General features: G+C 42.2%; 1 protein-coding gene across 1 annotated transcript in view; it reads right to left on the bottom strand.

Moving 5' to 3' along the window:
• Window positions 1–15855, bottom strand: part of MAP2K4 (mitogen-activated protein kinase kinase 4) — a 139978-nt gene that overhangs the window by 45650 nt on the left and 78473 nt on the right. The window contains exon 4 of the mRNA XM_043583150.1: window positions 10691–10810. Within this exon, the coding sequence (XP_043439085.1) occupies window positions 10691–10810 (120 nt within the window). The remainder of the gene's footprint in view (window positions 1–10690; window positions 10811–15855) is intronic.

Raw genomic sequence — 15855 nt, 5'->3', positions numbered from 1 at the left:
CCAATTGCCAAAACCAAAACATTTAGTAATACGAAATGTTAGCAATGAGGTCTGTGACAATAAATGTCTGTGACAATAAATGGCTTCCCCAACAACTACCCCCTCTTTGTTACATACAATGTGCCGAGCTGAAACTACATTTCTCTGTCTTTTACACAGAGAAGGGCAGCCAACAAGATATCCACAAAAACAGTTGGCTGATGATTCCAGAATGGTCTTTTTGGTTCTTCCCTCTTCTCTTCCTTTGTATGGACATCACAGTTGAACTCTACAAGCCAACTTGAACCACAGGACAATCTTAACAATGTAAACCACAAACTCAGTAAGCCACTAACAGTTTCTAGTACTGACACCTGTATACAATTCCTGACAAGGAAATCTCATTCTTACTAGTAGGGACACAAGTTAGAACAACCACTATGAAGAGAAATGTCACAATAGCCACTAAGGTGGGAATAGTTCATATGATTTAACCTAGCAATTATATTTCTAGGTGTGTGCTGTATGGAATCTGTAATCTAAGTTGTCAAGGAGAAATGCAAAAAGACGTTCATTTTTACACTGTTTTATAACTGCAAAAAAATTAGAAACAACCTTTGTTGGGGATTATTGAAGAAATGTAAAAAATGGTATATTTAATCATTAGAATACTACATAGCAGTTAAGATAAATTAACCAAATCAGGGGTGCCTAGCTGGCTCAGTTGGTAGAACATGAAACTCTTGTTCTAGGGGTTGTGAGTTCAAGCCCCACACTGGGCATAGAGCCTACTAAAAAAATAAGTAAATAATATAAAGTAATTAATGACCCAAATCTATATATTAAAGATCTATATTTATCTATATGGATGAATCTTGAAAACTATGGTAAATAGAAAATGCTATGAGGGATACATACAGGAAAGTTTCATTTATGTAAACTTTAAAATTACATACATCAATACTACACATTATTTAGGGAAAAATACACATTGGAAAGCCTAAATAAAGAAGTTGAAAGAAATATTAACTCAACACAGTGTTTAAAACTGTACAGTGAGAAGGAGATTAGGATGTGACCCTCAACCATAGCTATACTTCAAAGACAAATAAAGAGCGGGGCGCCTGGGTGGCTCAGTCGATTGAGTGTCCAACTTCAGCTCAGGTCATGATCTCACCGTCCATGAGTTTGAGCCCCGCGCCGGGCTCTGCACTGACCGCTCAGAGCCTGGAGCCTGTTTCAGATTCTGTGTCTCCCTCTCTCTCTGACCCTCCCCCATTCATGCTCTGTCTCAAAAATAAATAAACGTTAAAAAAAAATTTTTTTAAGACAAATAAAGAGTAAATATGCCCAAGTGCTAATCTGCAGGGTTGGGTACACTATAATTCCTTTGTAATTTTTCAGTATGTTTGAAATATTTCATAGTTTAAAAAAAGCAAGAATTACCTTAAGAGACTAGACAAAGATGAGCATATTAAACCAAAACATGCAAAAATAGGAAGGAAGAGTGAGCATAATAAAAAAATTTTTACATAGAAAATAGAAAAACAGGGATGCCTGGGTGGCTCATTGGTTAAGTGTCCGACTTCGGCTCAGGTCATGATCTCATGGTTTGTGGGTTTGAGTCCCGTGTTGGCATCTCTGCTGACAGCTCAGAGCGTAGAGCCTGCTTCGGATTCTGTGTCTCCCTCTCTCTCTGCCCTTTCCCCACTCACACTCTGTCTCTCTCCTCTCTCCAAAATAAACATAAAAAAAAAAGAAAATAGAAAATTATAGAAAATTCTAATGACAGAAAATTAATGCAAGTAAAAGCTGGCTCCCTGAAAGACTAATAAAACTGATAAATCTCTAGCCAGATTCATCAGGAAAAAATAGAGAAGATGCAAATTATCTATTAAATTGCCAATTAATTTGACAATTCCGATGAAAGGGACAAATTTCTTCAGAGAAACAAAACTACCGAATGTCACTCAAGAAGAAATGGATAACTTGAATAGAGCTCTATCTTTGAAAGAAATTGTATTTGTAGTTAAAAATCTTCCCACAAGGAAAATTCTACATTCACATGGCTTCAGGGGTGGATTCTACCAAACATTTCCAGAAGAAATACCAATCCTCTACAAATTCTTCCAGAGAACTGCAGACAGGGACTACTTTCTAGCTCGTTTTGTAAGGCTAGCTCAGATACACAGATACAAACTGATATGCTGATTCAAAAGCCAAAAACAGGGGCGCCTGGGTGGTTCAGTCGGTTAAGCGGCTGACTTCGGCTCAGGTCACGATCTCACGGTCCGTGAGTTGGAGCCCCGCGTCGGGCTCTGTGCTGACAGCTCAGAGCCTGGAGCCTGTTTCAGATTCTGTGTCTCCCTCTCTCTGACCCTCCCCCGTTCATGCTTTGTCTCTCTCTGTCTCAAAAATAAATAAACGTTAAAAAAAAAAAAATTCAAAAGCCAAAAACATTACAAGAAAACTACAGATCAGTATCTCTCAAGAACACAGGTATAAGACATCTAAATAACATTTTAGCAAACTCAATCCAACAATATGTTAAAAAGGTAACACATCGGGGCGCCTGGGTGGCGCAGTCGGTTAAGCGTCCGACTTCAGCCAGGTCACGATCTCGTGGTCCGTGAGTTCAAGCCCCGCATCAGGCTCTGGGCTGATGGCTCAGAGCCTGGAGCCTGTTTCCGATTCTGTGTCTCCCTCTCTCTCTGCCCCTCCCCCGTTCATGCTCTGTCTCTCTCTGTCCCAAAAATAAATAAACGTTGAAAAAAAAAAATTTTTAAAAAAAGGTAACACATCATAATCAAGTGGATTTACCCTGGGACTGTAAGGTTGGTTTAACATATGAAAAGCAATCCATGTAACTTAGGATATGAAAAAAAGAATTTCTCTAACACCATACACAATCATCTTAAGGATGCAGAAAAACAATGTGACAAAACTCTAACATCCATTCCTGATTAAAAAAAAAAAAAAACTCAGCAAATTTGGGGTGCTTGGATGGCTCAGTTGGTTGAGCATTCCACTTCGGCTCAGGTCATGATCTCATGGTTGGTGGGTTCAAGTCCCACATCGGGCTCTGTGCTGACAGCTCAGAGCCTGGAGCCTGCTTCAGATTCTGGGTCTCCCTCTCTTTACCCCTCCCCCTTCATGCTCTCTCTCTCTCTCTCTCTCTCTCTCTCTCAAAATAAACAGACATTTAAAAAAAAAAAAAAAAAAGACCTGGGGCACCTGGGTAGCTCAGTAGGTTGAGCAGCCAACTTCGGCTCAGGTCATGATCTCGCAGTCCATGAGCTCGAGCCCCCACGTCGGGCTCTGTGCTGACAGCTCAGAGTCTGGAGCCTGTCTCACATTCTGTGTCTCCCTCTCTCTCTGACCCTCCCCCGTTCATGCTCTGTCTCTCTCTGTCTCAAAAATAAATAAACGTTAAAAAAAAAAAAAGCCCTCAGCAAATAAGAAACAGAAGGGCACTTCCTCAACTTGATAAAGAACATCTACAAAAAACCTACAGCTAACATCACCCTTCCTGGTGAAACCCTGAGTGGTTCCTCCCTTAGATGAGAAACATTACAAGGATGTCTCCTCTCACTATTTCTATTCAACAGCGTACTAGAGGATCTAGCCAGTGCAATAAGGCAAGAAATACAGAAATAAATGCAACCAAACAACAAAGAGGTAAACTCTCTTTGTTCACAGACAATGTGATAATCTACGTGGAAAATGTGAGGGAGTCCACAAAAAGCTACCAAAACTCACAAGTGAGTTTAACAAAGTTAGGGTAGCCAAGATAAACAAACAAAAATCAACCGCATCTCTTTATATTAATCACAAAACAAGAGGAGACAAATTTCTTTAAAATATCATTTATTGGGGTGCCTGGGTAGCTCAGTCAGATGAGCATCTGACTTTGGCTCAGGTCATGCTCTCATGGTTTGTGAGTTGGAGCCTCACATCGGGCTCTGTGCTGACAGCTTGGAGCCTGAAGCCTGCTTCGGATTCTGTGTCTCCTTCTCTCCCTGCTCCTCCCCCACTTGTGTTCTGTCTGTGTCTCTCAAAAATAAATAAATGTAAAAAAAAAATTTTTTTTTGAGGATCATTTATTCAGCACCAAAAAATACTAAATACTTAAGGATAAACTCAACAACAAAAAAAGTGATAGGACTATAAAGTGAAACCTACAAATATTGCTGAGAAAAAATGTAAATAAATGAAGTAAAATATCAAGCAAATGAGTCATTACACTGGATGTCTTTAAAATATTGATACCCCTCCAACTGACCTACAGATTTAGCGCAATCCCAATACATTTTTTCAAAAAAGTTAACAAATTGGCCCACGTTGAAATTACAAACTTTCACCCTCCCAAAAAATGCCATTACTAGTATAATGGCTAAGCCACAGATGAGGGAGCAAATATTTGCAATCCTTTATCTGGTAACAAACCTGTATCCAGAATACGTATTTTTAAAACTCCCAAAACTCAGAAAGAAACAAAAAAAAAACACCAAGTTTTAAAAAAAATGGATAAAAGTCCAAAGAGAAACTTCATCAGAGGAGACATAAGGTTGGTAAACAATCTTATGAAAGGTTGTTCAACATCATTAGCCGCTCAAGAAACACAAATTTAAAACACAATGAGATTCCAGTATACACCAGCTAGAATGGCTAAAAATTAAAAAGACAGACCATCCCCAGTGGTGGAAAAGATGTGGAAGAAAGAGAACTCTCATACATTACTTTTGAAGGTTGAAAACAGCTTTATAAAGTCAAACATTCATCTACCACATGATCCAGACACTCCACTGCCAGGTGTTTATTTCCCCAAGGGAAATGAAACCATGGGTCCCCCTCACAGACTTGTACACAGATGCTCACAGCAGCATTATTTGTAACAGACAAAAACCAGAGGCAATCCAAAAGTCCCGCAGCGGGTATAAAGGGGTAAAACAACTATGGTGTATCCCCACAGTGGAAGACCACTTCCAGTACTCAGCAAAAAAAGAAACCAACTATTGCCACACACCACAACAGGAATTGCAAATAATTCTGCAGAGTGAAGAAAGACAACACGTACCTACTGTAGGACTCTACTTATGCAAAATTCTAGAAAAGGCACATTCATCTATAGTGGCAGAAAGCTGCACGGTGGCAGAAGGGACGTGTGTGTGTTACATACAGGGCACAAGGAAATGTGTGAGTGATGGAAATGTCCATTATCTTTTTTTTTTTTAAGTTTATTTATTTTGAGAGAAAGAGAGAGCAGGGGAGGGGCAGAGAGAGAGAGAGAGAGAGAGAGAGAGAGAAAATCCCAAGCTATCTCCACACTGTCAGTGCAGAGCCCGACATGGGGCTTGACCTCACAAATCCTTAGATCACACACGACATTTAACCAACTGAGCCACTCAGGCACCCCGGAAATGTCCAGTTATCTTGATTACGGTGATAATCCTACAGGTGGATGCACTTGTTCACACATAGGAAACTGTGCACTTTAAATATGTGCATTTTAGTGTATGTCCCTTCTATCTCCATCAAGCTGTACTTAAAATTTGCAAGCGAGAAGGAAAGGAAAGAGCATGAGTAGCAGCAGGGGTAGAAAGCGAGAAGGAGATGAAATTCAGCTAATATCACTGCCTTCTATTATAATCCGGTGAACTTCTATGGTTACTCAGAAGTGTATGTTCCAGACTAGAATTTCTCCAACCTCAAAAGATACCTGAAGGAAGGACTTCCACTCAGTGAACTGTGAAAATATATATGTTAAAGGACATTTGTTTAAGTGATTCTAGGTTTCAGCGTTGATAAAATAAATGGCAGGTGCGGACCTTTTACGCAAGCTACAGGCTAGAAGTTACGTTTATTGTTCAATGCTTTCAAGCTCTTTGTTTTCCCGACTACAAAGTATGAAAATGTGTTGAGAAACCCACGCAATTAGGTGTCTTAGTAACATATCTACATCAAATCCAAGTTGTACTTTGGGCTTTTTATTTGAGTTCAGTTCCACCATAGTAAGAAGTGCAAATGGTTGGAGACAATGGCAAAAAACTGAGTTACAGGGGCAAATGGGTGGTTCAGTCAGTTACGTGTCCGACTCCAGCTCAGGTCATGATCTCGCAGTTTGTGAGTTCCAGCCCCACGTTGGGCTCTGTGCTGACGGCTCAGAGCCTAAAGCCTGCTTTGGATTCTGTGCCTTCTTCTCTGAACCCCCACCCTCTCACGCTCTGTCTCTCTCTCTCAAATATAAATAAACATTAAAAAATTTAAAAAACAGAGTTATAAACTTCAGTATGAAATATTATTCACTCACTGTCTGAGTAAAGCTATGGGACTTTCAGAGGCTCAATTATTCCCCCAACGGCAAGATTAATCTCCTCGCAGCAGCTGCAAGAAGAAAATTAATGTCTTGCGAGCTCCTTGATGGATGGTTGACTGAACCAGACCATGAACCAATGTCCTATGGGGGATACAAATTATGAAATGAAATGTTCTGGTGGGTTCCTCAAGGTGACGGGAATTAAAAGCGATTTGTCTTCCTCACAGCGGTAGTTAAGTAAGAAATCCAGGGGCACCTGCGTGGCTCAGTCGGTTGAGCGTCGGACTTCGGCTCAGGTCATGATCTCACAGTCCATAAGTTCGAGCCCCGCATCTGGCTCTGTGCTGACAGCTCAGAGCCTGAAGCCTGTTTCAGATTCTATTTCTCCCTTTCTCTCTGACCCTCCCCTATTCGTGCTGTGTCTCTCTCTGTCTCAAAAATAAATAAACGTTAAAAAAAAAAGAAGTCCAGACCGCATCCACTCACTTCTGCTTTCCCTTCATAACCCAGAATTCTGGGTCTATTATTGGAACTGAAGGTCACATCATCAAAAAGATCCTAAAAGTGATCACCCTCGAGAGAAAAATGTTCCTCTAAACCTTTATTTAATCTGTTTAAAACGTTAACCTTTGTAACATCAGGAAACACGCTGCCCATGCACTCTTTAAAGGTGAACTTTTTGCTTCTGAATTTCATTTTGTATTATTCAGCAAGTCCCCATTACTTCTTGGCGGTGGGAGTGGAGGGAAGTTGACGATCAGCCTGTTGGGGCAGTTTGGGACATTATACAACTGAACTGTATCAATGTTAAAAAGTAGATTGCTGGGGCGCCTGGGTGGCGCAGTCGGTTAAGCGTCCGACTTCAGCCAGGTCACGATCTCGCGGTCCGGGAGTTCGAGCCCCGCGTCGGGCTCTGGGCTGATGGCTCAGAGCCTGGAACCTGTTTCCGATTCTGTGTCTCCCTCTCTCTCTGCCCCTCCCCCGTTCACGCTCTGTCTCTCTCTGTCCCAAAAATAAATAAACGTTGGAAAAAAAAATTTTTTTTTAAATTAAAAAAATAAATAAATTAATTAATTTAAAAAAAGTAGATTGCTTTTTTCGGGGCGCCTGGGTGGCGCAGTCGGTTAAGCGTCGGACTTCAGCCAGGTCACGAGCTCGCGGTCTGGGAGTTCGAGCCCCGCATCGGGCTCTGGGCTGATGGCTCAGAGCCTGGAGCCTGTTTCCGATTCTGTGTCTCCCTCTCTCTCTGCCCCTCCCCCGTTCATGCTCTGTCTCTCTCTGTCCCAAAAATAAATAAACATTGAAAAAAAAATTTTTTTTAAGTAGATTGCTTTTTTATCTTTAGTTTTTTTAAATGTTTTAATGTTTATTAATTTTTGAGAGAGACAGAGAGACAGAGCATGAGCAGGGCAGGGCCAGAGGGAGAGGGAGACACAGAATCCGAAGCAGGCTCCAGGCTCCGAGCTGTCGGCACAGAGCCCGATGTGGGACTGGAACTCACAAGCCGTGAAATCATGACCTGAGCCAAAGTCGGTGCTTAACCGACTGAGCCTCCCAGGCGTCCCTTTATTTATTTTTGAGAGAGAGAGAGAGAGAGAGAGAGAGAGAGAGAACTAGCAGGGGAGGGGCAGAGAGAGAGGGAGACACAGACTCCGAAGCAGGCTCCGGGCTCCGAGCTGTCGGCACAGAGCCTGACGCGGGGCTCAAACGCACGAACCATGAGGTCATGACCTGAGCCCAAGTAAGACACTTAACCGACTGGGCCACCAGGTGCCCCAGCAGATTGTTTTTTTTTAATGAAGCTGAAAAGTTCCTCATCCCTGGACCACTTGTTCCATCACAGAAATAACAGTGAGATTTTTGCCCGTGAAGTCTCATCTCTATCACTTCCTGGCTATGTGATGCCCATCAAATCAGTCCTCAAACCTCAGCCTCCTCTCTGGAGAAGGGGGATAATGCCTCTAAGCCCCCTGAGACTGTTACCAAGAGAATACACGTGAAAAGTCTAGAATGTTCGATAGATGCTTGTGCTTACAGCTGCATATCTCAACTCCTTGCAACCTCCCTGAGATATATAAAACTGAATTTTACCCAGCTGTTGATAAGAAAAGATGAGCATACTGTTCAGACCCTATTCCAAGCTGTTCTGTGTTGTTTCCAATACTTTGCAATCATGGGTTATCACTCTGCCTTCTATTCGTAAAATCAGACGTCCACCCTGTGTAGGCTGGGGTTACGCACTGAAGTGTGGCTTACGGGAACGATGAAACAGTGGCCACAGGAAACAGGCTGGCATGTGCCAGCACTCTGGGCTAAGACTGAGCCAGCAGGAGTCCAGAGCAGCAGTGAATACAGCCCTGGGAAAGCGGACGTGGAACGCGGTTAGGACAGAACCTCTAGTCGAGTCCCTCAACAACTCCCATCCTGCATATGACCTGAAGACTAAAATGGCCAGAGGATTTAGTGATTATGAAGAATAAATCCGTGGTCTGGGGGAAGAAGGGAGGAGGAGATGGCAAGAGCCTTGGGCGACATGAAGAAAGTTCCAGATGTGATCTTACAAACGGCATGATATTATGTAATACTTAGGTACGTTCCCGAACACAGAACTGCACACTGTCGCGACACACAACCGACGTGCTTTGGTGACGTAAGTCAACAGATTCGGTGTGTCTGGCCACAAAAACGAATATCTGAGTCATAAAAAGTACAGGGACAGGAGTAGAAAGAAACTGCATGAAACCAGACTTAACAGTCATGAATTACGGATTCAACAAAGCAGCGGGAGCGATCATGATGCAGGATTCCATTGACAGAGTCACCCATCAAAAGCCCAGAAAAGCAAGTAAATGCAAAGGTAGGGATCGAGTGGGGGAATCAATTGACTAACCTCTGCGTGACAAGATTTGATACACTTCTAGTCAGGGCTACAGTCAGTGCTGTCTCACAACACAGTATTTTTTAAGGCAGGAGCCACAACAAAACCCCCAAGGCTACATACACGCTTTGTGATCCAGTCCCAAAAAGAAGGGGCAGGGGGCTCCTCACCAGCTCGTAACGACCCCACCAGCACAAACTCAGCCTAACATTTTCAAAATGAGAATCGTACTGGGGCGCCTGGGTGGCTCCGTCAGGTCAGTGTCCGACTCTTGATTTCAGCTCAGGTCATGATCTCATGGTTCGTGCGTTCAAACCCTGCACCGGACTCTGTGCTCACAGCACAGAACCTGCTTGGGATCCTCTCTCTCCTTTCTCTCTCTCTGCCCCTCGCCAGCTCGTGTGCGCTCTCTCACACTCTCTCTCTCTCTCAAAATAAATAAATAAACTTTAAAAAGAAATTAGATTGGTACTTTATAGAGTATTAAAAGTATGTAAAGGTTCAGGGCACCTGCGTGGCTCAGTCAGTTAAGCATCCAACTTGGGCTCAGGTCATGATCTCACAGTTCATGGGTTCGAGCCCCACATCAGGCTCTGTGCTGACGGCTCGGAGCCCGGAGCCTGTCTCGGATTCTGTGTCTCCCTCTCTCTCTACCCCCTTCCCCGCTTGTGCTCTGTCTCTCTGTCTCTCAAAAATAAACATTAAAAAAAAAAAAAGTGCTTAAAGGTTCATTCAGTTGAAGTCCTACTCACCTAACGAAATACCACAAGTGCGTGAGGACTATCCCAGACCCCAGAAAGTATCTGATCCAAGCCCAGCTCCAGTACCGCCCACTGCCCTAACTCCCTGCCCTACGTCAGGCAGTGGAAAGACTGGAAATGACAGAAGTGACAACCTTCAGCAGGACGCGAAATAGCCAGAGGCCGAAAGAAGACACGTGAGCCCAAGACCATCCGAGACCGTGCAGTTTCTACAAACAGCTCTGGATAACGAGATTCGATAAAAGAAATAATTTCTATTATGCCTGTTTATTTCCACCTGGGTTGTACTGAGGGTTCTGGAGGAGGACGAGTAAATGCTTATGTTAAATGCAGATACATCTGATGACAGAAATAAAGTTTCAAAAGGGGGACCGTGGCGGGGGGAACACCAAGGGAGTTCAGAGTCAACAACAGGAAGAACTTAACCCACGGTAGAGGGTTAATATTCAGAAGTCGGCTGATTTGCCAGGTTCTTAAAGAACAGAAGCTCTAAGAAAGGAAATAGGGGATTCACATACAACAGCCATAAATACATATATGTATATTAAAAGTACGAGATTCGCCCCTTAACTGAGGAATGGTGAGTTCTGGAAATTAATACGTAGACTCTCACGGTTACACACTAAACATTAAACACTTAGCTTACTGCTAATGCATGGCAATTAACTGAAGATCAGAACCTAAGCCTGTCATCCTCTTATCTACTCCAATTGGATATTTATTCGTCGGCTAAAACCCCAAAGTGTTTGTTCCTACCTCTCTGAAGAGTGCACCATAAAACTGAACAATGTACGGGCAGTCACTACTGCGCATTACTACATCCAAATCCATAAGAAGTTGTTTTTGTTCTTTTTCATCCACTGTTGACCGAATTCTCTGGAAAAGAATGACAAAAGATGTCACAAACACATAAAACAACTTTAGAAACCTGAGAACAAAGGCTACCACAAGACTGAAAATTTATAAGCAAATGTCATAAATGCTAACCAGACATAAAAAATGATCATCTTCCTTAGACTTTACAAGAACAATTTTTATCACAGAAAAACAAAATAGCACTTAGGAGATTTTGTTTTACGTATTTATGTGTTTTGGGTTTTTTGTTTTGTTTTGTTTTGAAGCAAAACAGCACTTAAGAATTTCTTTAAAGGACACAGGACTTTTTAACCACAAGCATCCACTAATGACGTTGGAAGTTATATAACAAAGTTCCTAGCAGTGAAAATTAACCCTCACATGCAAATATAAAGAAAACCACAATGAGCGAGACTTTAAGCAGTCTTGTGTGAACAATCGTGAGCTTCACATCCTCATTCATGAGAGCTGGAAAAAGAGTCCAGAGGAGGTCAAAACGGGAATCAGTTCAGGGGAAGCTCAGGGACCCCAGTCCCTGCCCCCCAAATCCTAGACTGCAGTAGTCCCCCTTTGCCACACTTTCTGGTGCATTAAGAACAAAAAGTTTTGGGGTGCCTGGGTGGCTCAGTCGGTTAAGCGTCCGACTCCGGCTCAGGTCATGACCTTGCGGTTCGTGGGCTCGAGCCCCGTGTCGGGCTCTGTGCTGACGGCTCAGAGCCTGGAGTCTGTTTCAGATTCTGTGTCTCCCTGTCTCTCTGCCCCTTGTCCACTTGCATGTGCTCTCTCTCTCTCAGAAATAAATAAACATTAAAAAAAAAAAAAAAGAACAAAAAGTTCTACCTGACTCTCTACCCCAGGAGTCAGAATGTAGGGTAGTAATAACATATGGAAGAAAAATCTAAAAATGAAAAAGCAGAGGGCTCTTTGTCTGTCCCTAAACTGATGAGGCCCTCTTCTCGTACACGGCAGACCTGGGGTATATCCCTAATCCACCTGTAGGACTTCTGTGCCAAATTCTAAAAGACTGCCTCGAAAACTTAGCGCCCCCACCTCCCACCACACAATGGTATTGTACATGGACACGTCCGGAGGGACCGTTCCCACTGCACTAGCGAGACAGGAAAGAATCAAGTTCAGAGAGCGTAAAACATGAATAATGAGGTTATCGTTTAACATCGAGGCATGCAAACAATGTTTTTCTCGTCAAGAAGTTCACAAGGTCACAACGCACCGCTCTGTACCACGTACAGGACATACTTACAAGGCAAGTTAGTATATCAAAAAATACACAACGTGGCATTTTGTCTTCCAAAGACTTCAAGGTATCTGTCCTCAATGTTCTTGAAAGGGATGAAGGCAGACAATTAAATCCTTGAGCCCATTTTACAGAAGAGAAGCCAGAGGCACAGAGAGATACAAAAGACGTGTTCCATGTAACATGACAATAAGCGGTTGTAGAAGGAATAGAAGCAGCTTCTCTCGTTTTCCTCTCTCCCCACTAAATGAGACATTCCATATACTCCCCAAACAAATTTCATTGTGCTACTTAAAATTTCTAGCCCATTAGCTACAGTACTTGATAGCAAACAGAATTTACTGACTCCCATACATCTCATATATACTGATTCACTTAAAATTTTTACACTGGATATTAACTGGCCAGATAAACAAGAAATAAATATGAAAAGTGAAAAACAATGACAAAATAAGGCTGATACTTGTAAAATTAAGAAAAGTTTCCTTCTTTCTCTCATTTCTATATTTTATGGACTATTAGATGATCAGAGTTTGGGGATAAATAATTTTTTTTTTTTTAATCAACATCAGGATAACGTTTGCTCACAAAGTATGTTTGTAAAAAGTCAAAACAGCCCAGAGATATGATTTGTTATCAGTTCAAAACCATGACATGGATAATTCTGGTAAACATTTAAATTACATTTTATTCCTGTTTTTTAAAAAAAGTAACTTAAGGCGGCTCAGTCGGGGGAGTGTGCAGCTCTTGATCTTGGGGTTGTGAGTTCAAGCCCCACATTGGGTGTAGAGTTTACTTAAAAAAAAAAAAAGAAAGGAAGAACGTTAAAAGAATAGCTGTGAAAATACTCGTTTGGGGAAGGCAATTAACATTTTTAACATTTTTTAAAAGAAAAAGAGCTGGTGATCAGAGACAAATGGGGGACGAGAAAGGAAATGATACTCTGGGGGAGATGTCCATCAACTAAAGGATTCTCCCTTTAAGGTTTAAAAAGGTTTTAAAGGTTTAAAAACTTTTTTTCTGTTTTTGCCTGTATGGATATACGGACAAGTATAAACACACTCACACTCACAAGACACTATTGTAAAAGAGGCCCTCTTTGCTAGATTCTTTTCCTGAGCTGGTTATACAGTTTTCTAAGTTTCCAACTTGTGCAACTGTTTGCCTTTCGACTATGGGAAATCACATTACAGCCAAAACCTCGAGAGTTACTCTGACTCTTGAGGACCAATTTCTAAAAATACTGCTGTAGCTACAGCAAGGATGCATATGCTCCCACATGGCCTGGAGGCCTCACGGAAGCCCCAGCATCGGACTGGTATCTCCTTCTCAGTCCTGGACAGGATTCCCGTGAGCCACAATGGAGAGAGTCCCTGGCCCCGCTCTAACGTTTGAGCTCATCGGCATGGCAGTAAAACCGACTCATCTGAAAGCTGTTCTTTAATGCCACCGCTGGCACAAAATAGAACACGGGCTGCTGTGTGTGGCCTGCCGGCCCCCCAGGAAATAGATTCCGCTTCTGGATGCTTGTCAGCGGGTGAACACCTCTTCACGCTCTCTGAACATCTGGCCCGTGGGGCAGGCAGTGGGTACAAGACTCGGGACTGTTTGGGACTGAGTAAGCAGGAGCTAACTCTTAATTATACGTAAGTTTCAGGATTCTACTGCAACATTTGTCATATGGAAATACTTAATAAAATAAACTCATCCAAAATTCCTAAAGGACTCAAAAAGGGGGAATTAACCACTCACACACCTACAATAGTGGTCGCTTCAAATCAATGATTTTAACTCAATAATTCAATAAATGTTCACATTGGAGAATACTTAACAGTGATCAATGATTAACAATAACCAATGAGAGAATAGTTAATAAAAGCCACGACCAAAGACAGCCTTTCTAATAGAACAAAACAATGTGTATGGGCAAGAGTTCTACCACTGGAGGTAAGTACAGCCAAGATTCTCAAATATTCAGGCAGAAAATCACAGAAAACTGAAGACATGAACAAACCCCCCTTCCCTTCAGGAAACTGTCCTTGGGAGCTCCCCTCTCATTGCCACACGGGATGCTGCCTGATTCATGGATTGCTTCATAAAGCCAATTAGATCTTCAAATTAAAGAGAGGAAAAAAAAAAAAAAAAAGCTTTTCTTAATGGAGGGGGATGGAAAATAAAAGTACAAAGGCGTTGTCAATGCATCCGTAAAAATCTCTCCTAATTAGAATGTTCAGAAATCAAATGTACTGATAAATGTCTTCAGTCACAGAAAATTTTCATTCATGCCATAAATTTAAAAGTTAGATAAGACTGGGGCGCCTGGGTGGCTCAGATGGTTGAGCATCCAGCTTGATTTCGGCTCGGGTCATGACCTCACGGTTCGTGGGTTCGAGCCCCACGTCAGGCTCTGTGCTGACAGCGTGAAAGCCTGCTTGGGATTCTCTCTCTGCCTCTCTCTGGCCCTCCTCTGTTCGTGTGTGCTCTGTCTCTCTCTCTCATAAGAAATAAATAAGCTTCAAAAAAAAAAAAAAGTTAGAGAAGACTAGAGTTTACTTGAGTTCAGAAAACCTTTTTTTCCCTCTCATAAAAAATAGAGTTGAAAAGCTCACACAAAACCACAAAACATTTAAGAAAATCATCTCAAGAACCTTAACTTTTTTTTTTAAGTTTCATTTTCAACCAAATATCAGAATTCATTAAAACCACTCCTGCCTTCATTATTGAGTTCTTTTACTTATCACTACTTTCTTAACCTAACTTAAGTTATTACATGCTCTCAGGACAAATGCAACTGTACTTTTTGAAAACTGAGCCACACTCCTTTTCCAATAATGAGGTATTTTCAAATCATTGCAAGTTTTACCTTATTTGGAACAAAATGTAGAGAAGACACTTAAAATCCAAACAAGAATGACTACCCTACGTGAAAAAGCCATTTTCCACAGTGAAGAAATTTATATACTTGAAGCTAAAAAAATATTAAAAATTTTTTTTTCATGTTTATTTGTTTTTGAGAGAGAGAGACTGTGCGGGGAAGGGGCAGAGAGAGAGAGGGGGAGACACAGAATCAATAGCAGGTTCCAGGCTCTGAGCCATCAGCACAGAGCTCAGTGTGGGGCTCGAACTCACCAGCCGTGAGATCATGACCTGAGCCAAAGTCGGACACTCGACTGACGAGCCACCCAGGCGCCCCTAAAAAAATATTTTAAAAATTGTCGTCTAAATTTGTATTCAAGGTTGTTTTACACTCCACACAAGAGGCAGATGCCAATAAAAACAGCACGTAGCTACAGAGCGGCAATGCCCAAATGACCCCAGCGAAAAGTCTTTCGGTGACCCAGAAAAGGGATGCGCTGACTGACCAGTTCTCCATTGTTACGACTGTTAGGGTTGTACGTGGTTCTTATCTAATTAAAAAGAAAAAAGTCCACAGAGCTTCACTTTCCTAAAACCTCCAATCCAACTCATGCCACTGGCGGGGGCCTGGGAATGATGCTGTAGTGATAGTTAACAGGTTCCAAAGGACAAGCTAAAAGGTTCAGCTCAAAATCATCCTCCTGCCCTCTCCTACCCCGTGCATAAAACACAACAGTGTCCACTCTGAGGACAGTGCCGATCCACGGCGACAGAAACATCCAGAAGTTGCTGAAAGGTCGCTTTCCTTGTGCCTGTGCAACGTGACGTCTGGAAGTCACTGGTAAATCTAAACGTTGACAGCTTACGCGTGGCCTTCGTTTGGAATGCCTCCATGTGCGACCATTTAAATTTAAGGCATAAATACTCCTCTACTGATAGCGAACAGCTATTTCAA

Source organism: Prionailurus bengalensis, chromosome E1 (genome assembly GCF_016509475.1).
Source record: "Prionailurus bengalensis isolate Pbe53 chromosome E1, Fcat_Pben_1.1_paternal_pri, whole genome shotgun sequence".
Taxonomy (NCBI): domain Eukaryota; kingdom Metazoa; phylum Chordata; class Mammalia; order Carnivora; family Felidae; genus Prionailurus; species Prionailurus bengalensis.
The sequence above is the reverse complement of the archived record's forward strand: the minus strand, read 5'-3'. Positions and strand labels throughout refer to the sequence as shown.